The sequence below is a fragment of the Abramis brama genome, assembly GCF_963993115.1.
Source record: "Abramis brama genome assembly, chromosome: 7".
Lineage (NCBI taxonomy): Eukaryota > Metazoa > Chordata > Actinopteri > Cypriniformes > Leuciscidae > Abramis > Abramis brama.
Window position 1 is genome coordinate 6094467 of NC_139969.1, and position 25914 is coordinate 6120380.

Sequence of the window (25914 nt, forward strand, 5' to 3'; positions counted from 1 at the left end):
ATTGCTTATGTTCCCCTTTAAAGGAGAAGTTCACTTTTAAAATGAAAATTCTGTCATCATATACTCACCCTCATGTTGTTTCAAAGCTGTATGAATTTCTTTCTTCTGCTGAACAGAAAAGAAGATATTTAGAAGAATATCAGTAACCAGACAGTTTTTGGGTCCCATTGACTTACATAGTAGGAAAAAAATATACTATGGAAGTCAATGGGACCCAAAAACTGTCTGGTTACTGATATTCTTCTAAATATCTTCTTTTCTGTTCAGCAGAAGAAAGAAATTCATACAGCTTTGAAACAACATGAGGGTGATTATATGATGACAAAATTTTCATTTTAAAAGTGAACTTCTCCTTTAATAATTTCCATATTCCAACATTCTTTAGCTACTAAAGAATCATTTTATTTAGGTATAAATATCAGTTTTTTAATATTTGTGAGATGGATATACCTTTATTATTCTTGCAGCAACAGTAAAGGAGCAAACCAGAAAATACTATCACGATCACTCCCACAACACCAAACAGAGACATAAGATTGAACGAATTAAAAGATAATGGTTTAATATTTTCGGTTTGTAGTCTTTCATTATCTGGAAAGTAAAAGATGAACAACATAATTAGTCTATAGTAAGTAGCCTTGATTTGTGAGATAAAATTAAAAGCAGATATTTACCTCTACAGAGTTGTTTTATATGTATTCTGTCTTCCTTCCAGCTAACAGTGTTGCTATGGTTACAGATGATGGATTCCTCACTGCAGTTCAGGATGAGAGTGTAGTTCTCATGTGATGTCACTTCCTCTGGAGAGCAGCTGCCATATTCAAAAATGGAGCTGAGTGTGAGGTCATGACCTCTACATGTAAAACTAAAAGTAACACAGGAATCACTGGACCAGTTTGAGTTTACAGTCAGAACAGGAGCTTCCACAGCGTCTGAAACACACATTTACTCCAAGATCAGAATCACACTCACAATTTAACAGCCCATTGATTTAAAAAAAGTTTAAACATTAATTCATGCCGTATAAATATCACAATAGAGATGCAGTATACATTCAAATCTAAAGACAACATAAAGAATAAACACGACCCAACAATATTTCTTTAACCACATTTATCTGTATTCTTTATTTAAAACGTCAGAGTAAAAATCAATAAAGTTAATAAACTGATGAATAAAAAGAAATGTGCCACAATGTGCATACTACATAAAAAGTGAGAAATTAAACATAAATTGCTCTTATGAATTGTCTTTTATGCAGGCACACAATGAATTAAGACTCACCTATAACAGATACTCTGTATGCAGCAATATTGTTCTCTGATTCTCCACTTGTTCTTGCTGTATAGAGTCCAGTGTCTGTCTTCTGCATGTTCTTCAGTGTGAGCGAGAAGGTTTTATCATTGAAATCCACTCTGTCCTTGTAGGACGAGTAAAGTCTTACTTTTTTAGATTCATTGTTATATTTAACTATAGTCTCTGATTTATCATTTGTCCAGGATAAAATATAAAACTCTGGTAGTTCTTGTGTCTGTATATCCAGTTGAACAGAATCTCCCGTCTTCACAAACACAGAGATCTCAGCACTGAACCCTGAGGAGAGAGAAACACAGTTCAGCTTTTGGATTTGGACCCATTTTACACCTCCATCTTACTCCATCATCAACTCTCACTCCTGTATTTGTTTGGATAAATAAATCATACTTTACGTTGTGTTTGTGTTTTATTGTGTGACCGCAGTCGTCCGTGAGGGGCCGCTGCCTTTACTCTCGTTTTGTGTTTGTTCATTTTATTATTGAAAGTCTTTGATTGTTCGCCAGTTTCCGCCTCCTTCTTCCCACAACAATGAACTGTTACAAAATGCTTCATGAAATATGACCAAAATATCTTCAATAAATACAAATCTGATGTCTGTTTTTTAATCCCTAATGTAGCCTAATGGAAATGATTCTTTATCACTCTAGTGTTAGTAATGTTAGAGACGAGTCGCTCTAGTTCTCTAGTGCTTTAGTTTCTCATCAGGAGCAGATCCTGTTCATGAGATGCAGAACTAGCAGACTGAACATGATGCTTTACACAAGCGACATTATAGATAAAGCACTAGGAAACAAGACATTTCAGTTAGTTATACACATTTAATAACTGAGTTTATTACCTGTATTACAGATGAGGAGAAGAATGAAGGATGTAAGCAGATGATCTACTGCCATTGTAACGAACATCAAGATGGCTGAAGTTGTATTCTTAAAACAGTAAGTTGAATATGTGAGAAATGACACCCATGTAGCCTCATTATAACTCTCTCACCACAAACAGCTCAGTTAAGCATGCGTTTAATAACAGTCTCACAGTTTCACACTGATCTCTGAGAAACAGCTTTTCCCTCCATACTGATGAGACTAGAAATGATGAAACTTGAACCAGCCACAGAAAACAGACTATATAGAAAAATACACATACAAGCATGTTGTGATTAGCATTGGTTATACTACTACTACATGCACATCTTACATTAACATTAAGAGGTAATGTTACATTACATCAACACTCCCAATGTGTGTGCTCTTGGATGGGTTAAATGAAGAGGTCATGTCACATGAGCCAGGCCCAACATATGTTACATAAGTACCACAGACAGGTATTAGTTTATATGAAGTTAATTAATTACTCAATACTAACTATATATTTTAATTGTTTTTCTCCATTTAATTGTTTTTCTGAATAATGAGGATATTCTCATTATTCATTCTCCTTACACTAACACATGCAATGAAGTATATGTAATGTGAACTATGCAATCACTTAGACTAATTAGACTAAATTACATTTTAAAATGCATAATCAGATTACAATTACATATTTGCGTTAACTCTGAAGAAAAAAGAAACAAACAGATAAAACAATGTTTTGACAGTTTGGTATCATTCTTCAGTTAGGAATGAGAACACAGAGGGATTAATCTACGCAACTCTGACAAGAAAACACCTGCTGAAGTGGCAATAAGCTTCTCATTATGCGATATACAGTAAATCCCAAAAAAGTGAAATTTTGTATGTGCATGATTCCGATAAAGTTTCTGCTGTTGGTATTAAAGTTAAATGTTGTGTAATAATATCTTGGGGTCGATATTTGGAGATTACGTTCAGAATGTCTTCATTTCAATTTTCAGCCAAGGTTAGATTAAACTAAAAAGATATATATAAGGAGGTCATATCACACCTGGTTTACCCTGCTCTTTCCCTATACTGATATAAAAAAAAAATTGAATTGTTAATTTTTCTTTTTTTGGTCTGATTTTCATTCTAATGATGTTAATCCTGATTATACTATATTATTACTTTGTCTTCTGGGTAATTTTCAACTTCACAAAGTCAGAACCATTTACTGTAATCCACATTTTAGAGTTCTCCTCTGAGTCTCTTTTTACTTCCTTTAAGAAAATGTCAAAACCTTGAAAACCCATAAGGTGTGTATGACATCAACTGCGCCTTGCTTTATGTGATACTCTAAATGGAAAATGGTGGTCTATGATATTTATTATAATTCATGCATTTATTAATCAATAATCCTACAAGTTACCTGTAGTCCATAAAGGCTTGAGTGAAATCATTCCATTTAGTATTCCCATATCTTCAGTTAGGCTAAATACTGGAAACTGAATATATGACTGTATAAGTCATAGAATATATATTTTAGATGAATCTCTTTTATTGGGATTCCACTTTGTCTGTCATTGTTTATTGAATTATTAATGAACTAAATATTTAAAAGAATTTTAAATAAAAGAATGTCAAATACTAAATCAACTATTCATGACCCTTTAAAATAGATAAATAATAAGAATGTCAGATCTCGGGTTGAGGATCCAAACGCAGTATTTATTAACAGGGTAGTCCATAATCGTAATCCAAATTCAGGCAAAGGTCATACACAAATACATAGATATACATAGATGCCTCATTAGTGGCTGTTTCAGTGAGCTGCGATACATAAGCCGTATGCTGGACTGGAAGACCGTGAACATTCGAGAGCAAGTTGAATGAGCGTCGACAACCGTAGTTGGAAGCATGCATGAATATCTATATATGAAATAGACTTCAGCAGATGATTTAGCTAAATTAACAATACAACAAGAAAAAGGCATCAGCTGACATGACTTTAAAAAAAGTTACCACCTATTAAAAACATTTAATATTGAGTTAGTACATATAAAGGTTATCCCATTTCTTCGGGAATTTACATCTTGACGGTTTCACAACCAGAAGCTGCACAATGTTGTGACATAATTTACTGTGAGTGACGACTCGCTGACCGTTGCAAGATGGCGGGCACGCATACGTGCATGGAGTGGTCGAACTTGGCATCTACCAATACATATCTATAAGTTCAGGGCTGAGGCAAACAGAGAAATCCAAAATAACCTATATAGAAAAGAGCAGGCAAAGAATCAAAAGAATCAGGAGATGGGAGATGGTACTGAACAAGAGGGGAGTGTTGGACAACCAGCAGGGCACTCCAGCTGGTGATCATGTTACCCTGTATGTAATTAAACAGGTTAGTCCCAGATATTAACATACACTATATGGACAAAAGTATTGTGACACCTGACTATTACACCAACAGGGACTGTAATTGCATCACATTCTAAATACATAGACGTTAATTTGGATATTATCCTGCCTTTGCAGCTACAGCAGTTTCCACTCTTCTGGGAAGGCTTTCCACAGATTTTGGAGTGTTGCTATGGCAGTTTTTTCCCTACGAAATTGGAGGCAGTGTCCGAAATATATTGATATGCTGAAGCACTGAAGACTTCCCTTCACTGGACGTAAAGGGTCTAGCCCAACCCCTAAAAAACATCCACATACCATTATACTTCCTCCAAACTTTACAGTTGGCACAATGCAGTCAGGCAAGTACTGTTCTCCTGGCATCCATCAAACTCAGACTCATCCATCAGACTGCCTAACTCCACAGAACAGTGTGCTTTACACCACTCCATCCAACGCTTGACATTGTACTTGGTGATGTGAGGCTTGCAGCTGCTCGGCCATGGAAACCCATTTCATGAAAATCCCACCGCTGTTTTTGTTTTAATACCAGAGGAAGTTTGGAAATCGTCAGCTATGGAATCAGCATAGGTCGGCGACTTTTACGCACCACGCGCCTCAGCACTCGGTGATCCCACTCTGTGACTTTACATGGTCTTCCTCTATGGCTGAGTTGCTGTTGTTTCTAAATGCTTCCACTTTCCAATAATACCACTTACAGTTGACTGTGGAATATCTGGTGAGGATGAAATTTCATAAACTGACTTATTGACAGTACCACACTTGAATTCACTGAGCGACCCCTTTTTCCATAAATGTTTGTAAATGCAGTCTGCATGGTGCTTCATTTTATACACCTGTGGCAATGGGTCTGATTGAAACACATAAATTCAATAATTAAGAGGTTTGTCCCAATTCTTTTGACCATAATATCTAGTTTCATGCAATCACACTCAATGAAGAGTGTGATTGCATGAAACTATGTTAAAGTCATATAAGGGAATCAGAGAAGCACAAGTTCATAACATCTGCAGTCACTGACTGAAGTTCATTCACAACAGTAAGAGTATCTGTACACTTCCACAAGAGTTAAATCAAGACGTTAAGCTCCGTTTGTGAGTCCAGTCAATCATCAGTCTTTATGCTTTAACATTCATGAGCAGATGAAGGTGTTTGGTGTCCTACTGTACGGTAGGTGATGGTGGTCCAGGTATCTCCTGTCATCTTCTGCATTAGACTCTGAAAAGAAATAAAACAAACCATCACTGATCATCACAGAATATGAAACATAGTAAATACAGTAGTGGTGTTACATATGACACTGAAGCTTCAAAGCGCGTATCGAGTACGCAGTGAAATTTCTCATGAAGCTCAGTTCCGGAGTGCGTATTGTTTTCAGAGAAACATGTGATCAACGATAAACAAATTCTCACTTTCTTTCCAGTCACGTGAATGCTTCACTTTGCGTGTCTGAATATTTGAATCCTGACCACCTCTCTACAGCTTTTTGGAAGTTTAAGTCCATTCACTAATTTTTTTTTTTTTATATATATTTTTTTTATAAATAAGCATATGGCCTATGTTACATGATCATATAGTCTGCCATATAAACAGCATAGAAACCATAAAATAATTAGACCACCATTTACTTGCATCAAGCAACTCCTGTTTTTTTTTAAATAATTAGTATTAATATAATTGTTACATTTAATTTATTGCCACACTTTAATATGTGAATTATAATATCAGAAAACTGAACATTTGACGGTCAGTCTTTCATTTGTGCTTAATAGATAAAACAATGGCGCTGCGCCCTCGCCCCTCGGGTTTATGGCTGCCATAAATTTGACACTCTTGACACTCGGAATAATCAGGGGAAAGCCTCAGTGCTTCATGAGGCTTCATTTGCGCATCCCTATAATACAGTATTGGGTGATATTGTAACTAGGAAGGAGTGAATTCAATTAAAAGAAATCAAAACCAAAACAGGGAAACACTGGGAAAACAAACATGCACGATAGCCTACATTCAACAATTGACATGAACAAATGAAACACAAGGGCTATATATAGTATACACAAGGAGTAACAAGCTAACAAGACACATCTGGGAACAATCAGAATAATCAACAGGGAATAGGCCAACTACAAAGGACTACAAACATGGCACTCGGGACAGGAAGTAACACAAAAAGTCCTAATAAGACATATAAAAGACATGACATTTATTATCTGTGACGTCTGCAGGAATAGATATGAAGTCATTTGAATCTCACCTCAACATCATCATAGTCTGTATCATCACTCTGTTTGACACCTGAGAGGTCAGAATGGAAGTTTACTGCACAGATTACAGGTTTGTGTGGAAACATGTTTCTCTGCATTTGATTACTGTCAGATGTTTGATTTCTCTCATGTCTCAGACTGACAGCCTACAAGTTTAATATTGACCAGAGTTCTGGATTCACTAAACAGCTCTTACTATTACTAATGATAAAAGGGTACATTTATTTTAGATTCTTCAGAAGTTACAACACATTCTCATTCCCCCTCGTCACATTTGGACACTTATTCAGGACCCCATGGAGTCACTTAGTTTTTAACTCACAGGATCCCCATTAGTGACATTTCTTGACGTTCAGGGTACTTTTGGTGTCAACACACACGATGGGCATGGTTTTGCAATAAATAACTGTGACTGTACCTTTATTTTATTTGCTCTTAAACTTTGTTTTCAGTACCAAAGAATCTAAATTTTCAGGTATAAATGTGAGATCAGTTTTTCAGTATATCTGTGATGGACATACCTTTATTATTCTTGCAGCAACAGTAAAGGACCAAACCAGAAAACACTATCACTCCCACAACAATCACAGTTGAGATCAAAATGTAATCAAATGTCAAACTATGGATTGGTCTTTCATTCTCTGGAAAGCAAGAGATGAAGAACAGCATTAATATTCACATATTCACATATTCAGCATATTCACAGTCACTTAATTATCTAATAATATTTAATATTTAACATTGAATATTTAATAACATGCCTCTTACAGTTTGTAAACTAAAATCTGTTTGATTTGTGAAAATAAAAACAATAATGCTCACTGAATGTACACACACGCACACACACACACACACACACACACACACACACACACACACACACACACACACACACACGTCTTTACCTCCACAGAGCTGTTTGATGTTTATTCTGTCTATTTTCCAGCTAACTGGGTTGCTATGGTTACAGATGATGGATTCCTCACTGCAGTTCAGGATGATAGTGTTGATTTGTGATGTCACTTCCTCTGGAGAGCATCTGTTGTTCTGATAGCTAGAGTTTATCATGAGGTCATGAGCTCTGCATGTGAAGTTCACAGTACAGGAGTCACTGCTGGACCAGATTGAGTTTACAGTCAGAACAGGAGCATCAACAGTGTCTGAAACACACATTTACTCCAAGATCAGAATCACACTCACAGCCCAGTGATGTAAAATGGTTCAAATGCTTGTTTTGTTGAATAAAGACCACAGTAGTGAAGTGATGAAGTACACATTAAATCTAAAGACAACACAAAGATATTTTAAATGAATTTATCTCTTCCCAAAATACTTATTTAACCACATTATTTATCTGTGCATATTATATAAAAGTGAAAATTAAACAACTCTTATGTTATGAATTGTCTTTTATGCAGTAACTCATGAAATCACACAATGAAATGAGTCTCACCTATAACAGATACTCTGTATGTAAAAATATTGTTCTCTAATTCTCCACTTGTTCTTGCTGTATAGAGTCCAGTGTCTGTCTTCTGCATGTTCTTCAGTGTGAGAGAGAAGGTTTTATCATTGAAATCCACTCTGTCCTTGTAGGAAGAGTGAAGTCTTACTTTTTTATATTCATGTATATATTTAACTATAATCTCTGATTTATCATTTGTCCAGGATAAAAGATCAAACTCTGGTAGATCTTGTGTCTGTATATCCAGTTGAACAGAATCTCCCGTCTTCACAAACACAGAGATCTCAGCACTGAACCCTGAGGAGAGAGAAACACAGTTCAGCTTTTGGATTTGGACCCATTTTACACCTCCATCTTACTCCATCATCAACTCTCACTCCTGTATTTGTTTGAATAAATAAATAAATCATAAGGTTCAATGGTTCAGTAATTTGTTGGGGCTGTGCTCACAGTAATATAAATGTGTTATAACGACACCAGACAGAAGTCTGATAACAACTGTAATGCAGCATTAAGACCTTGGTCAAGGACATACATCACATCAAGTCAACCACACCAACTGTCATATACTGTATGTTTTATTATATTTATATCATCACCAGCTGACTGAATTTCATTGAGCACATCAGAGAGAGACTCAATCCATGAATATAAAATACTTGTTTCTACGATACATGGATCATGAAATATAACAAAAATATCTCTAATAAGTAGTCGAACTGTATAACTTTAGGGGCTTTAAAGCATCAGCAGCATCACTTTGTGTTTCAACCCCTGAAAAACTGTTGTCTGTAAAAAGATTTACATTTGTTTTTCAGTCCAGACATGATTCCCCGTCCACTCTAGTGTTAGTAATGTTAGAGACGAGTCACTCTAGTTCTCTAGTGCTTTAGTTTCTCATCAGGAGCAGATCCTGTTCATGAGATGCAGAACTATAGCAGACTGAACATGATGCTTTATACAAGCGACATTATAGATAAAGCACTTGAAAACAAGACATTTCAGTTAGTTATACACATGTAATAATTGAGTGTATTACCTGTGTTACAGATGAGGAGAAGAATGAAGGATGTAAGCAGATGATCTACTGCCATTGTAACGAACATCAAGATGGCTGAAGTTGTATTTAAAACAGGAAGCTGAATATGTTGAAATGATGCTCATGTAGCCTCATTATAACTCTCTCACCACAAACAGCTCAGTTAAGCATGCGTTTAATAACAGTCTCACAGTTTCACACTGATCTCTGAGAAACAGCTTTTCCCTCCATACTGATGAGACTAGAAATGATGAAACTTGAACCAGCCACAGAAAACAGACTATATGGAAAAATACACATACAAGCATGTTGTGAATAGCATTGGTTCTACTACTACTACATGAGCAATCACTGTTAATGCACACCTTACATTAACATTAAGAGGTAATGTTACATTACATCAACACTCCCAATGTGTGTGCTCTTGGATGGGTTAAATGAAGAGGTCATGTCACATGAGCCAGGCCCAACATAAGTACATACCACAGACAGGTATTAGTTTATATGAACTTAATTACTCACTCAATACTAACTATATATTTTAATTGTTTTTATCCATTTAATTGTTTTTCTGAATAATGAGGATATTCTCATTCTTCATTCTCCTTACACTCACACATGTAATGAAGTATATGGAATGTGAACTATGCAATCACTTAGACTAATTAGACTAAATTACATTTTAAAATGCATAATCAGATTACAATTACATCTTTGCGTTAACTCTGGAGAAAAAAGAAACAAACAGATAAAACTATGTAGACAGTTTGGTATCATTCCTCAGTTAGGAATGAGAACACAGAGGGATTAATCTACGCAACTCTGACAAGAAAACACCTGCTGAAGTGGCAATAAGCTTCTCATTGTATATGCGATTGTCACAGGTCGGGATGGGCCAAGCCGGACTGCGCCCACCCCTGAACCAGGACCACCCTGAGGAGCGTGTCAGAGACGAGACGGAGACAAAATTTAAAGGGATAACAGTTCTTTTGATTAAAGTTAAAAGTAATTTGAATAACCTAAACTAAAATTTTCCTTTCTTCTTCTTCCCAGGGATCGAGGCGATGCAGTGGTCTCCGGGGCCCACTCCCACGCCGGTACAGGATTCACAGTGGCCTGTGATGGACCGATGGGTTTCCACTAGTGAGTATGCGGTCGGGGCTGTTCCTCTTCCCTCACTGATGCAGGGTTCACAGGGACCTACGACGGGCAGGTGAATTTCCACAGGTGAGTAGACGGTCAAGGCCTTTCCTCTTCCCGCGCCGATGTAGGGTTCGCAATGGTATGCGATGGACAGGTGAGTTTCCACAAGTGAGTAGATGGTCAGGGCTCTTCCTCTTCTCACACCGGTGCGCAATTTGCAGTGACCTGCAAGGGACAGGGACGAACAGAATGGCGACTTCAAGCAGCGTACGCAGTTCTCACATTCACTCTCTTGAGATGTCCCCTTTCCACTATGTGGACAGAGTGTGTTGCAGGAAGATGGGCACTTCACACGAGACAGGTGGGCTCTGGAGCTGCAGCAGACCTGAAGTCAACAGGCGGAACAGAGCTTCTTCAGACAGATGGATTATGGGGCGGCAGCAGACTCGAGTCGCAGGCTGAGCGAAGCTTATGTGTTGCAGGGGACAGATAACTTCACACCATGCAGATGGACTTGGGGTTGTAGCAGACGGAAGTCGCAGGCTGGGCGGAGTTTCTCTAGGACAGACAGAATCAACTTCAACAGCAGTATACAGTGCTCACGTGTACTGCAGGGGGCAGATAACTTTACACCATGCAGATTGGCCTTGGGGTTATAACAGACTCGAAGTCGCAGGCTGGGCGGAGTTTCTCTAGGACAGACAGAATCAACTTCAACAGCAGTATACAGTGCTCACGTGTGTTGCAGGGGGCAGATAACTTCACACCATGCAAATGGACTTGGGGTTATAACAGACTCGAAGTCGCAGGCTGGGCGGAGTTTCTCTAGGACAGACAGAATCAACTTTAACAGCAGTATACAGTGCTCACGTGTGTTGCAGGGGACAGATAACTTCACACCATGCAAATGGACTTGGGGTTATAACAGACTCGAAGTCGCAGGCTGGGCGGAGTTTCTCTAGGACAGACAGAATCAACTTTAACAGCAGTATACAGTGCTCACGTGTGTTGCAGGGGACAGATAACTTCACACCATGCAGATGGACTTGGGGTTGTAGTAGACTGAAGTCGCAGGCTGGGCGGAGTTTCTCTAGGACAGACAGAATCACTTTAACAGCAGTATACAGTGCTCACGTGTGTTGCAGGGGACAGATAACTTCACACCATGCAGATGGACTTGGGGTTGTAGCAGACTGAAGTCGCAGGCTGGGCGGAGTTTCTCTAGGACAGACAGAATCAACTTTAACAGCAGTATACAGTGCTCACGTGTGTTGCAGGGGACAGATAACTTCACACCATGCAGATGGACTTGGGGTTGTAGCAGACTGAAGTCGCAGGCTGGGCGGAGTTTCTCTAGGACAGACAGAATCAACTTTAACAGCAGTATACAGTGCTCACGTGTGTTGCAGGGGACAGATAACTTCACACCATGCAGAGGGACTTGGGGTTGTAGTAGACTGAAGTCGCAGGCTGGGCGGAGTTTCTCTAGGACAGACAGAATCACTTTAACAGCAGTATACAGTGCTCACGTGTGTTGCAGGGGACGGATAACTTCACACCATGCAGATGGACTTGGGGTTGTAGTAGACTGAAGTCGCAGGCTGGGCGGAGTTTCTCTAGGGCAGACAGAATCAACTTCAACAGCAAGTTAGTTTGACTCACGGATGCTGTTCCTTCTAGTCCTCAACAGATGGGACCAATCGACATTATCAAGCTCCAGTTACTGACAGTAGACCAGCATGGCACGTGGGGAGTGCACGGCAAAAGAGAATAAATCTTCCACACACACACACACACGGCACTTTTACTCCAAACATGCAACGTGAAGGGGAGAACCGTCAATTTAAGCACTGCAATCCACTTCAATAAGTGCAAATAAGGCCAGCACTCACCCAGAGGCCTCCGTGCCACAAGCAACGAGCTTCAATGTTGGGAAAAAGGGTGTCTCGGGGCTTTCCTCCACAGACATAGACAGGATTCACATCACCGTTCCAATACGGGGGAAGAGGATAGGAGATCGCACATTAATCAGTGTAATTCACTCAGTGACGTTTAGATAGCACAATCAAAACACTCCAATCCACCTTAAAGGTTATCAGGTTGCGATGCAACACCCGCTCTGGACCGGCTCTCCCTTCGGGACGGATGGCATACACCGGCTGGTCTGGGTGTGGTTGCCGCTGGACTACATAGGGCTGTGACTCCCACCGGTCGCTTAGTTTGCCCTTCCCCTGGCAACGGTTGTCCCTTACCAATACCCTCTCCCCTGGTAGTAGCGGTGCTTCCCGAGCCGTCCGGTCGTATAGCCTTTTGTTCTTCGCTGCAGCCCGATTGATCTGATCCGAGACCTGCTCATAAGCCGACTGAAGGCGCTGGTGGTGCCTGGTCACCCAATCGGTCAGACTGCTCCCTTCTTCCGCCGCCATGGTCCCCAAGAGCAAATCAGTTGGAAGCCTCACATGCCTTCCAAACATCAGGTAAGTTGGGGCATAGCCCGTAGTACTGTGTACGCTATTGTTGTATGCCTGAACTAATGCCGGGAGTCTGTCGGCCCAATGGCCCTGTTGGTCCTCCTCCAGGGTCCCCAGCAGGCTCAGCAGCGTCTGGTTAAACCTCTCACACCCCCCGTTCCCTTGGGGGTGATAAGGGGTCGTATGGGTCTTCTTCCCTCCATACAGCTGGCACAGCTCGTGTATCACCCTGGACTCAAAGTTAGGCCCCTGATCAGAGTGGAGTACTTCGGGACACCCAAACGGCTGGATTACATACTTCCACAGGGCGTTGGCGGTGGTAATGGCAGTCTGATCTAGGGTCGGAACGGCCCAAGCGTACTTCGTGAACAGGTCCGTAACCACAAGGATATACTGGATCCGGTCCACCGGCCGACCCAGGGTCAGATAGTCCATAGCGACAATGTGCAAGGGTGCCTTGGCCTGAATTGGGACCAGCGGAGCCCGTACCTCTTTCCTGGTCTTAAACAGTATACAACGTGGACACTTCTGTAAATAGGCCCTCGTCGTGCCCTCCATCCCGGGCCAGTAGAAGTGTCGCCGTATTAATGCTGTCGTCCTCTCCTGCCCTTGATGCCCCATCCTGGTGTGATAAGCTTCCAACAACGCTGACCAGCGTCCCTCGGGGACCACCACCTGACAAACCTTGTCGCCCCACTTGGGATCTTGAAGGGCCCTGCAGATCACCCCTTCTTTCAAGTAGAGTCTCTCTCTCTGGCCCAACAGTCCTCGCACTGTCCGAGTCTGAGCTTGGCATTCAGCACCGTCGGGCCATGCCCTCCGCCTCAGCCAAGTCCGGACCACCCGCGGATCCTCGTCCTCGCCCTGCCATAACCTCCAACGCTGCGGGTCCCATCCCCAACAACCCGGGGGTTCTTCCAATGGCTGGCCTGGTGCCTCCACAATCCCCACCATTAGTCCTTCGTCGCGTCCTGCTTCACGAGCTAATACCAGGCCTGATGATCCTTCCTCTGGCAGCCTAGATAGAACATCGGCGTTGGTATGTTCCCTCCCGGGCCGGTATTGGAGCTGGTAATCGAAGTTCGCCAGTTGTGCCACCCACCTCTGTTCTACCGCCCCCAGCTTGGCGGTCTGTAGATGTACGAGCGGATTATTGTCCGTAACCACTTGCACCCTTGCTCCCCACAGGTAATCTTTAAATTTTTCACTCAACGCCCACTTCATTGCTAATAGCTCGAGTTTAAAGGAACTGTAATTGGCGTCGTTTCTCTAGGTGGGGTGCAGGCTTCGGCTCGCATAAGCGATTACCCTCTCCTTTCCTTGTTGCTTCTGAGCCAGGACAGCTCCTAAGCCCAGGTTACTGGCATCTGTATACAGGATGAAAGGCTGTGTGAAGTCGGCATAAGCCAAAATCGGGGCCTGTAGTAACTCCTGTTTGAGCCTCTGAAAGGCCTCCTCACACGCTGGATCCCACTGGATCGATGGCGACCCTCGGCCCCGAACTCGTCCCGTACCTCCCAACAGCTGATTGATCGGCTTGGCGATTCTGGAGAAGTCTTTAATGAATCGCCTATAGTATCCGACAAAGCCCAGGAAGGACCTAACCTGGCGCACCATCTTAGGGGTGGCCCACCCCTGCACGGCCGCCACCTTCTCCGGATCGACAGAAATCCCTCCAGCACTCACAATGTGGCCCAAGAATTTTACCTCCTTTCGGAAAAGCTGACATTTATCCGGCTGGAGTTTCAGCTCGTACCTCTCCAGGGAGAGAAAGACCTGCTCCAGATGTTGGAGATGGGACCCGAAATCCGGAGAATAGACGATCACGTCGTCGAGGTAGACGAGCGTGGTCTCCATTAATTGGCCGCCCAGGCAACGCTGCATGAGCCGTTGGAAGGTAGCTGGGGCGTTGCAGAGGCCAAAAGGCATCCGGTCCCACTCGTATAACCCAAAGGGGGTAGTGAACGCAGTCTTCTCCCTGTCCCGCTCATCCACCTGGACTTGCCAGTATCCGCTGGCCAGATCGAGTGTCGAATACCAAGCTGCTTGTGTAAGGCTGGTGAGAGAATCTTCTACTCGGGGCAGTGGAAAAGCATCCCTTTTAGTCACCTGGTTCAGCCGCCGGTAGTCCACGCAGAACCTCCAAGAGCCATTTTTCTTCCGTACCAGTACTATCGGCGCGGCCCAAGGACTGCTGCTCTCCCGGATAATTCCCTTGTCCAACATCCCCCTCAGGAGGGTGCGAACCTCTGAGTACAGGGTCGGAGGCACGGGTCGATAACGCTCCCTGCTGGGTGTAGCCTCTCCGGTCGGGATCTGGTGCTTAACTGCATCCGTACGGCCGTAGTCCTCGTCGTGGGTAGAGAACAAGTGTTGCCATTTCGTCAAGAAACATTGGAGTTGTTGGACTTGGTCCTCTTCCAATCCCTCTCCACGTAACGACTCTCCTTCCAGGTGTGTCGGCAATCTTCCTCCAACCTCTTCCACATGTCGACCCGTTTGTACCAGGGCCACCTCTACCACTGTTGGACTTACTCGACAGAATTCCACTTCTCCCTGTTCTCGAATTTGATGGGGCTTCACCGAGGTAACTCGGACCAGGCATTGGTGGCGGTATAGGTGGATCGGGAAAGAATTTGTATTTCGGACTCTAACCGAGACTCGGCCTCTCCTTGCGGACGCCAGTCCCCGAGCGACTTCCACCTGGGGGCCATCCGGGTAGGGCTCCACCAAAACCCACTCCTGGGGGCTATAAAGCCGAGAGGGCACCCTGACCCAGACCACGGCCTCACTTCGAGCGGGGACGGACAAGGCATAACGGCAGGCCACTCTCCCAGTACTCTCCCGTCCGCCCTGCTGCTCGGCCAGGCAAACCCGGCGACAGTCGGCTCTCACCCGATCCCACTCCTGGCCATCTGGTGACGAGGCGGCTCGCACTGGTCTGCTCCGGAACAGTTCCTCCCAACACTCAGAGACCACGTTCATGCCCAGTAGAGCCCGATGAGACCCCAGATAGCCATCTCGCACCACCACTACTCCCTTCTGGGGTACCACAACCCCGTGTATCTCCAGATCCATCACCAGATATCCTACGTATGGTATGTCAAGACCATTTGCCCCACGCAGGGTCAACCAGGGGGCTTCGGCCGTCGACCGACCCTGGGCGCCAAACAACTCATGAGTCAGGCTCTCCGCAAACAAGGTTACTTGTGACCCAGTGTCCAGGAGACATTGTACTTCCCGGCCGTTGACCTGAATCGCCACAACCGGGCAACGGCCCACCAGCTGTTCGTTGGGGAGTGTGGGAAACTGAGGGTCTAACAAGGGGGTCCCGACCACTTGACCCACAGTGGCCGGACGCTCTAAAAAACCCCCTGCGACGCCCGTCTGGAGGGGCACTGACGGAAGTAATGACCCGGTTCTCCACAATTGTTGCAGAGAGGACGACCCTGTTCATCCCACTGGAATCGAGGCCCCAAAGGCCGAAGTGGACGGCGTTCTAGGAGATGGCCCCCATCGGAGTACGCCCGCTCCCGTGGTGGAGGCAACGAACGGGGGTGTTCTCGGCGAAGTTCCGCCACGAGGGACTTAGACAGTTCGGACAGTTGGTCACGTACGTCCTTCTTCAGCTCCTCCCGAAGGGCCTGCTTCCAGTCCAATGTAACGGGGGGCGGTGGACCGCTAGCGACGTTGGTGGCCAGACAACTGGGAGGGTCTACGCTCGCAGCATGGTCACGTTCAAGGGCTAAAGCTTCTCCACGCAGCTCTTCAAAAGTGAGTAATTGGACCCGCAGACTCTGACGCACAGGGCCTTCTCGTAGTCCTAATAGAAACTGATCTCTCAACAGGACTTCCTCCTCGCCCAGACCGTGATCCTGTCTTCCTTTCAAACGGGAGAATTGTTCCCTCAACTGTAGTGTGAATGCACGGACATTTTGTCGAGGCCCTTGCCTACAATTGAAAAACTGCGTTCGCAGGACAGCTACCGGGGTGGTGGCTCTGGAGCTGCAGCAGACCTGAAGTCAACAGGCGGAACAGAGCTTCTTCAGACAGATGGATTATGGGGCGGCAGCAGACTCGAGTCGCAGGCTGAGCGAAGCTTATGTGTTGCAGGGGACAGATAACTTCACACCATGCAGATGGACTTGGGGTTGTAGCAGACTGAAGTCGCAGGCTGGGCGGAGTTTCTCTAGGACAGACAGAATCAACTTCAACAGCAGTATACAGTGCTCACGTGTGTTGCAGGGGGCAGATAACTTTACACCATGCAGATGGACTTGGGGTTATAACAGACTCGAAGTCGCAGGCTGGGCGGAGTTTCTCTAGGACAGACAGAATCAACTTCAACAGCAGTATACCGTGCTCACGTGTGTTGCAGGAGACAGATAACTTCACACCATGCAGATGGACTTGGGGTTGTAGCAGACTGAAGTCGCAGGCTGGGCGGAGTTTCTCTAGGACAGACAGAATCAACTTCAACAGCAGTATACAGTGCTCACGTGTGTTGCAGGGGGCAGATAACTTCACACCATGCAAATGGCCTTGGGGTTATAACAGACTCGAAGTCGCAGGCTGGGCGGAGTTTCTCTAGGACAGACAGAATCAACTTTAACAGCAGTATACAGTGCTCACGTGTGTTGCAGGGGACAGATAACTTCACACCATGCAAATGGACTTGGGGTTATAACAGACTCGAAGTCGCAGGCTGGGCGGAGTTTCTCTAGGACAGACAGAATCAACTTTAACAGCAGTATACAGTGCTCACGTGTGTTGCAGGGGACAGATAACTTCACACCATGCAGAGGGACTTGGGGTTGTAGTAGACTGAAGTCGCAGGCTGGGCGGAGTTTCTCTAGGACAGACAGAATCACTTTAACAGCAGTATACAGTGCTCACGTGTGTTGCAGGGGACGGATAACTTCACACCATGCAGATGGACTTGGGGTTGTAGTAGACTGAAGTCGCAGGCTGGGCGGAGTTTCTCTAGGGCAGACAGAATCAACTTCAACATTCTCTCGGGGCTTTCCTCCACAGACATAGACAGGATTCACATCACCATTCCAATACGGGGGAAGAGGATAGGAGATCGCACATTAATCAGTGTAATTCACTCAGTGACGTTTAGATAGCACAATCAAAACACTCCAATCCACCTTAAATTCAGTGTTGAAACATATAGGTAAGAGATCCAATGGTACGATTACTTATCTCTCTCCCTTCCAGGCGAACGGGGTATTTTCACAACTCTTTCACACTCCTCGAATCCCATCCAACACACTTGCCCCTGCACACCACAATTCTTCTCTGCAACACTCAAATGGAACGACGTCTCACGGGGGAGAACCACACAACAGTCTCTCTTCGCTGGCTTTTTATATCCTTCTCAATGCCCACATGGCTTCGTCATGGCTCTAGATTAATTCCCCACACCTGAAGTCGATTTCCTCATCCCGGTTGACAAGGCAACAGATACATCTTTACACGGGGGGTGGTGCGTCCTTGTTATTGTACCGGAGGGAACACAATTGCGGCGAACCTTAGTTCATTTGTCACACCGTGACACGATATACAGTAAATCCCAAAAAAGTGAAATTTTGTATGTGCATGATTCCGATAAAGTTTCTGCTGATGGTATTAAAGTTAAATGTCGTGTAACCTTCAGCCAAGATAAAACTAAAAACATACTATGTTGCTGGCATATCAGCAGTAGGGCCTATATCAGGAGGGCATATCACACCTGGTTTACCCTGCTCTTTCCCTATACTGATATAAAAAAAATTAATTGTGAATTACTTTTTTTTCTTTTCTTTTTTTTCCTGATTTTCATTCTAATGATGTTAATCCTGATTATATTATATTATTACTTTGTCTTTTGGGTAATTTTCAACTTCACAAAGTCAGAACCATTTACTGTAATCCCAATTTTAGAGTTCTCCTCTGAGTCTCTTTTTACTTCCTTTAAGAAAATGTCAAAACCTTGAAAACCCATAAGGTGTGTATGACATCAACTGCGCCTTGCTTTATGTGATACTCTAAATGGAAAATGGTGGTCTATGATATTTATTATAATTCAAGCATTTATTAATCAATAATCCTACAAGTTACCTGTAGTCCATAAAGGCTTGAGTGAAATCATTCCATTTAGTATTCCCATATCTTTAGTTAGGCTAAATACTGGAAACTGAACTATATAAGTCATAAAATATATATATTTTTGGATGAATCTCTTTTATTGGGATTCCACTTTGTCTGTCATTGTTTATTGAATTATTAATGAACTAAATATTCAAAAGAATTTTAAATAAAAGAATGTCAAATACTAAATCAACTATTCATGACCCTTTAAAATACATAAATAATAAGAATGTCAGATCTCGGGTTGAGGATCCAAACGCAGTATTTATTAACAGGGTAGTCCATAATCGTAATCCAAATTCAGGCAAAGGTCATACACAGACATACACAGGTCATACATAAACAAATATATATATACATAGATGCCTCATTAGCGGCTGTTTCAATGCGCCGCGATACATAAGCCGTCTGCTGGACTGGAAGACCGTGAACATTCGAGAGCAAGTTGACTGAGCGTCGACAACCGTAGTTGGATGAATGCTTGAATATCTATATATGAAACAGACTTCAGCAGATGATTTTGCTAAATTAACAATACAACAAGAAAAAGTTATCAGCTGACATGACTTTAAAAAAAGTTACCACATGTTACCAAAGTAAAAACATTTAATTAAATGTAGTCGAAGGAAATCCAAGGCACTCTTCTTCAGAAATTTTTAAAAAGCCTTTATTTGACTGAAAATTTAAAAGACATGGGGGAAAAAACAACCCATACGTAGCGGCACAAACAGCCTTCTTCAGGGTACAGGGTGTCTTTTAAATTTTCTATTATGAGATAGCCAGTCAAATAAAGGCTTTTTAAAAATTTCTGAAGAAGAGTGCCTTGGATTTCCTTCGACTATATTTAATTGAATTCCCGACCCCAAAGAGCACCTTCAAAAACTTTTTTTGAACTCCTTGAGCACCCTGGACATTTTTTTCTTTCCAATAAAAACATTTAAAATTGAGTTAGTACATATAAAGGTTATCCCATTCCTTCGGGAATTTACATCTTTGCGGTTTTACAACCAGAAGCTGCACAACATTGTGACATCATTTACTGTGAGTGACGACACACTGACCGTTGTAAGATGGCGGGCACGCATACGTGCATGGAGTGGTCAAACTTGGCATCTACCAATACATATCTATAAGTTCAGGGCTGAGGCAAACAGAGAAATCCAAAATAACCTTATAGAAAAGAACAGGCAAAGAATCAAAAGAATCAGGAGATGGGAGATGGTACTGAGGGGAGTGTTGGACAACCAGCAGGGCACTCCAGCTGGTGATCATGTCACTCTGTATGTATTTAAACAGGTTTGTCCCAGATATAAACATACACTATATGGACAAAAGTATTGGGACACCTGACTATTACACCAGCAGGGACTGTAATGACATCACATTCTAAATACATAGACGTTAATTTGGATATTATCCTGCTTTTGCAGCTACAGCAGTTTCCACTCTTCTGGGAAGGCTTTCCACAGATTTTGGAGTGTTTCTATTTATTTATGGGAGTTTTTTCCCTGCGAAATTGAAGGCAGTGTCCAAAATGTCTTGATATGCTGAAGCACTGAAGACTTCCCTTCACTGGAAGTAAGGGGTCTAGCACAACCCCTAAAAAACATCCACATACCATTATACTTCCTCCAAACTTTACAGTTGGCACAATGCAGTCAGGCAAGTACTGTTCTCCTGGCATCCGTCAAACTCAGACTCATCCATCAGACTGCCTAACTCCACAGAACAGCGTGCTTTACACCACTCCATCCAACGCTTGACATTGTACTTGGTGATGTGAGGCTTGCAGCTGCTCAGCCATGGAAACCCATTTCATGAAAATCTCACCGCTGTTTTTGTTTTAATACCAGAGGAAGTTTGGAACTTGTCAGCTATGGAATCAGCATAGGTCGGCGACTTTTACGCACCACACGCCTCAGCACACAGTGACCCCACTGTGACTTTACATGGTCTTCCTCTTCAGTTGCTGCTGTATCTAAATGCTTCCACTTTCCAATAATACCACTTACAGTTGACTGTGGAATATCTGGTGAGGATGAAATTTCACAAACTGACTTGCTGACAGTACCACACTTGAATTCACTGAGCGACCCATTTTTCCACAAATGTTTGTAAATGCAGTCTGCATGGTGCTTCATTTTATACACCTGTGGCAATGGGTCTGATTGAAACACATAAATTTAATAATTAAGAGGTTTGTCCTAATTCTTTTGACCATAATGTCTAGTTTCATGCAGTCACACTCAATGAAGAGTGTGATTGCATGAAACTATGTTAAAGTCATATAAGGGAATCAGAGAAGCACAAGTTCATAACATCTGCAGTCACTGACTGAAGTTCATTCACAACAGTAAGAGTATCTGTACACTTCCACAAGAGTTAAATCAAGACGTTAAGCTCCGTTTGTGAGTCCAGTCAATCATCAGTCTTTATGCTTTAACATTCATGAGCAGATGAAGGTGTTTGGTGTCCTACTGTACGGTAGGTGATGGTGGTCCAGGTATCTCCTGTCATCTTCTGCATTAGACTCTGAAAAGAAATCAAACAAACCATCACTGATCATCACAGAATATGAAACATAGTTAATACAGTAGTGGTGTTACATATGACACTGAAGCTTCAAAGCGCGCATCGAGTACGCAGTGAAATTTCTCATGAAGCTCAGTTCCGGAGTGCGTATTGTTTTCAGAGAAACACGTGATCAACGATAAACAAACACTTTCTTTCCAGTCACGTGAATGCTTCACTTTGCATGTCAGAATATTTGAATCCTGACCACCTCTCTACAGCTTTTTGGAAGTTTAAGTCCATTCACTAATTTTTTTTTATTTTTTATTTTTTATTTTATAAATAAGCATATGGCCTATGTTACATGATCATATATTCTGCCATATAAACAGCATAGAAACCATAAAATAATTAGACCACCATTTACTTGCATCAAGCAACTCCTGTTTTTAAAAAAAAAATTAGTATTAATATAATTGTTACATTTAATTTATTGCCACACTTTAATATGTGAATTATAATATCAGAAAACTGAACATTTGACGGTCAGGCTTTCATTTGTGCTTAATAGATAAAACAACGGCGCTGCGCCCTCGGGTTTATGGCTGCCATAAATTTGACACTCTTGACACTCGGAATAATCAGGAATAATCAGGAATAATCAGGGGAAAGCCTCAGTGCTTCATGAGGCTTAATTTGCCCATCCCTATAATACAGTATTGGGTGATATTGTAACTAGGAAGGAGTGAATTCAATTAAAAGAAATCAAAACCAAAACAGGGAAACACTGGGAAAACAAACATGCACGATACATTCAACAATTGACATGAACAAATGAAACACAAGGGCTATATATAGTATACACAAGGAGGAACAAGCTAACAAGACACATCTGGGAACAATCAGAATAATCAACAGGGAATAGGCCAACTACAAAGGACTACAAACATGGCACTCGGGACAGGAAGTAACACAAAAAGTCCTAATAAGACATATAAAAGACATGACATTTATTATCTGTGACGCCTGCAGGAATATGAACAGTCATTTGAATCTCACCTCAACATCATCATAGTCTGTATCATCACTCTGTTTGACACCTGAGAGGTCAGAATGGAAGTTTACTGCACAGATTACAGGTTTGTGTGGAAACATGTTTCTCTGCATTTGATTACTGTCAGATGTTTGATTTCTCTCATGTCTCAGATGGACAGCCTACAAGTTTAATACTGACCAGAGTTCTGGATTCACTAAACAGCTCTTACTATTACTAATGATAAAAGGGCACATTTATTTTAATAGATTCTTCAGAAGTTACAACTAATTCTCATTCCCACCTCGTCACATTTGGACACTTATTCAGGACCCCTTGGAGTCACTTTTTAACTCACAGGATCCCCTTTAGTGACATTTCTTGACGTTCAGGGTACTTTTGGTGTCAACACACACGATGGGCATGGTTTTGCAATAAATAACTGTGACTGTACCTTTATTTTATTTGCTCTTAAACTTTGTTTTCAGTACCAAAGAATCTAAATTTTCAGGTATAAATGTGAGATCAGTTTTTCAGTATTTCTGTGATGGACATACCTTTATTATTCTTGCAGCAACAGTAAAGGACCAAACCAGAAAACACTATCACTCCCACAACAATCACAGTTGAGATCAAAATGTAATCAAATGTCAAAATATGGACTGGTCTTGTTTCATTCTCTGGAAAGCAAGAGATGAAGAACAGCATTAATCAGCCTATTCAAAGCATATTCACAGTCACTAATTAATGCTCACTGAATGTACACACACACACACACACACACACACACACACACACACACACACGTGTCTTCACCTCCACAGAGCTGTGTAATGTTTATTCTGTCTATTTTTTGGATTCCTCACTGCAGTTCAGGATGAGAGTGTTGATTTGTGATGTCACTTCCTCTGGAGAGCATCTGTTGTTCTGATAGCTAGAGTTTATCATGAGGTCATGAGCTCTGCATGTGAAGTTCACAGTACAGGAGTCACTGCTGGACCAGTGTGAGTTTACAGTCAGAACAGGAGCATCAACAGAGTCTGAAACACACATTTACTCCAAGATCAGAATCACACTCACAGCCCAGTGATGTAAAATGGTTCAAATGCTTGTTTTGTTGAATAAAGACCACAGTAGTGAAGTGATGAAGTACACATTAAAATCTAAAGACAACATAAAATGAGTTTTTATCTCTACCCAAACATATTTCTTTAACCACATTATTTATCTGTATTCTCTATTTAAACATCTACTGTAATTAAAGGACTCCAATGTTGTTGTTTTTTGCTTTAATTAAAGTTGCAGAAAAACATAATGAATTAAAAAAAATGTGCCACAAGCTGGTTTCAATGTGCACATTATATAAAAGTGAAAATTAAACATAAATGACTCTTATGAATTTTTATTTATGCAGGAACACATGAAATCACACAATGAAATGAGTCTCACCTATAACAGATACTCTGTATGTAACAATATTGTTCTCTGATTCTCCACTTGTCTTTGCTGTATAGAGTCCAGTGTCTGTCTTCTGCATGTTCTTCAGTGTGAGAGAGAAGGTTTCATCATTGAAATCCACTCTGTCCTTGTAGGAAGAGTGAAGTCTTACTTTTTTATATTCATGTATATATTTAACTATAATCTCTGATTTATCATTTGTCCAGGATAAAAGATCAAACTCTGGTAGTTCTTGTGTCTGTATATCCAGTTGAACAGAATCTCCCATCTTCACAAACACAGAGATCTCAGCACTGAACCCTGAGGAGAGAGAAACACACTGTTTTGTTAAGCATCTCATGCTCTGTGTTCAAGAGTTGATCAAAACTACTGTTTCTATTCTGGAGTTGCAGTCTTGCAGATATTTTAGTCCTTGCATTATGCATCGCTCTCAGTGCAATGTTAAATGTTAAATTACAGGTGTGTTTGATGAACATTGAAAACATACAAATAACAAAACAAACTATGAGCGAGTCGCGACGACCGTGAAGGACAGGCCTGGACTTTACGTTGTGTTTCTGTTTTATGTGACAGCAGTCGTCCGTGAGGGGCCGCTGCCTTTACTCTCGTTTTGTGTTTGTTTATTTTATTAGTAAAAGTCTTTGATCGTTCGCCGGTTTCCGCCTCCTTCTTCCCACAACAACGAACTGTGTTACAACATGCTTCATGAAATATAACCAAAATATCTTCAATAAATACAAATCTGAAGTCTGTTTTTTAATCCCTAATGTAGCCTAATGGAAATTATTCTTTATCACTCTAGCGTTAGTAATGTTAGAGACGAGTCACTCTAGTTCTCTAGTGCTTTAGTTTCTCATCAGGAGCAGATCCTGTTCATGAGATGCAGAACTATAGCAGACTGAACATGATGCTTTACACAGGCGGCATTATAGATAAAGCACTTAAAAACAAGACATTTCAGTTAGTTATACACATGCAATAATAGAGTGTATTACCTGTGTTACAGATGAGGACAAGGATGAAGGATGTAAGCAGATGATCTACTGCCATTGTAAAGAACATCAAGATGGCTGAAGTTGTATTTAAAACAGGAAGTTGAATATGTTGAAATGACACTCATGTAGCCTCAGGCTCCTTACAACTCTCTACGTCAGATGAGGAAAATCACAGTTTCACACTGATCTCTGAGAAACAGCTTTTCCCTCCATATTGATGAGACTAGAAATGATGAAACTTGAACCAGCCACAGAAAACAGACTATATGGAAAAATACACATATAAGCATGTTGTGATTAGCATTGGTTCTATACTACTACACACCTTACATTAACATTAAGAGGTAATGTTACATTACATCAACACTCCCAGTGTGTGTGCTCTAACTTGGATGGCTTAAATGCAGAGGACAGATTCCAAGTATGGGTTACCACCTTCTCATAGTAGATGTGATATTTCCAAGTATGCTTGTCACTGTACTATCCCAGCTAGCACAAATATGTTCTAAGAACGCTTTGCTAACTTTCCCATTAAGTTATGAAAACACAATTTTTGAATGTTCTCTGAACGTTAAAAATTTCCAGTTTTTCAAACGTTTAAAAAGAGTTTTTTCTTGGTTATGCGAATGTTAAGGGAACATTCAATTTTATTTTTTTGCAAACATTATGGGAATGTTAGTTTTGAATGTTAGCATAGCATTTTTAAAAATCGTTTAAAAATACGAACCTCCAACTAAAATAATTCAGAAAAAGCTATAGAGCTAGATAGTGTTTTTGTGCTAACGTTTTGAGAACATTATTAAAGACCAGATAACTCTAAGCAAACAGT

General features: G+C 41.7%; 3 protein-coding genes across 3 annotated transcripts in view; all 3 read right to left on the reverse strand.

The window, feature by feature from the left end:
- Positions 1–2238, reverse strand: part of LOC311086717 (CD48 antigen-like) — a 25553-nt gene extending 23315 nt beyond the window's left edge. Inside the window, exons 1-2 of the mRNA XM_084119729.1 lie at positions 2156–2238; positions 1285–1593 (exon numbers count right to left, since the gene is read on the reverse strand). Coding sequence (XP_083975855.1) covers positions 1285–1593; positions 2156–2222 — 376 coding nt within the window. The 5' untranslated portion in view covers positions 2223–2238. The remainder of the gene's footprint in view (positions 1–1284; positions 1594–2155) is intronic.
- The window catches only part of LOC311087010 (CD48 antigen-like), a gene marked incomplete at its 5' end in the record, with an annotated part of 26624 nt that extends 1484 nt beyond the window's left edge, over positions 1–25140 (reverse strand). The window contains 6 exons of the mRNA XM_084120269.1: positions 451–591; positions 675–932; positions 8289–8597; positions 23449–23672; positions 24082–24390; positions 25086–25140. Coding sequence (XP_083976395.1) covers positions 23479–23672; positions 24082–24390; positions 25086–25140 — 558 coding nt within the window. The 3' untranslated portion in view covers positions 451–591; positions 675–932; positions 8289–8597; positions 23449–23478. The remainder of the gene's footprint in view (positions 1–450; positions 592–674; positions 933–8288; positions 8598–23448; positions 23673–24081; positions 24391–25085) is intronic.
- Positions 3871–8247, reverse strand: LOC311086723 (uncharacterized protein). The gene is made up of 4 exons (XM_084119737.1): positions 7741–8247; positions 7357–7476; positions 6826–6866; positions 3871–5789 (listed from the first exon to the last, which is right to left on the reverse strand). Exons 1-4 carry the CDS (start codon positions 8006–8008, stop codon positions 5697–5699), a joined length of 522 nt encoding a protein of 173 aa, XP_083975863.1. The 5' UTR covers positions 8009–8247; the 3' UTR covers positions 3871–5696.
- Positions 25141–25914: the final 774 nt, after the last annotated feature.

Excerpts from the sequence above, each read along its gene's own strand:
- LOC311086723 (XM_084119737.1), bottom strand. The coding sequence starts at position 8,008 with ATGTGTGTTTCAGACACTGTTGATGCTCCTGTTCTGACTGTAAACTCA. Across the intron at positions 7,477-7,740 it reads CATCAAACAGCTCTGTGGAG|AGAATGAAAGACCAATCCAT; the intron begins GTAAAGACGTGT and ends CTTGCTTTCCAG. Across the intron at positions 6,867-7,356 it reads TTGCTGCAAGAATAATAAAG|GTGTCAAACAGAGTGATGAT; the intron begins GTATGTCCATCA and ends CTGACCTCTCAG.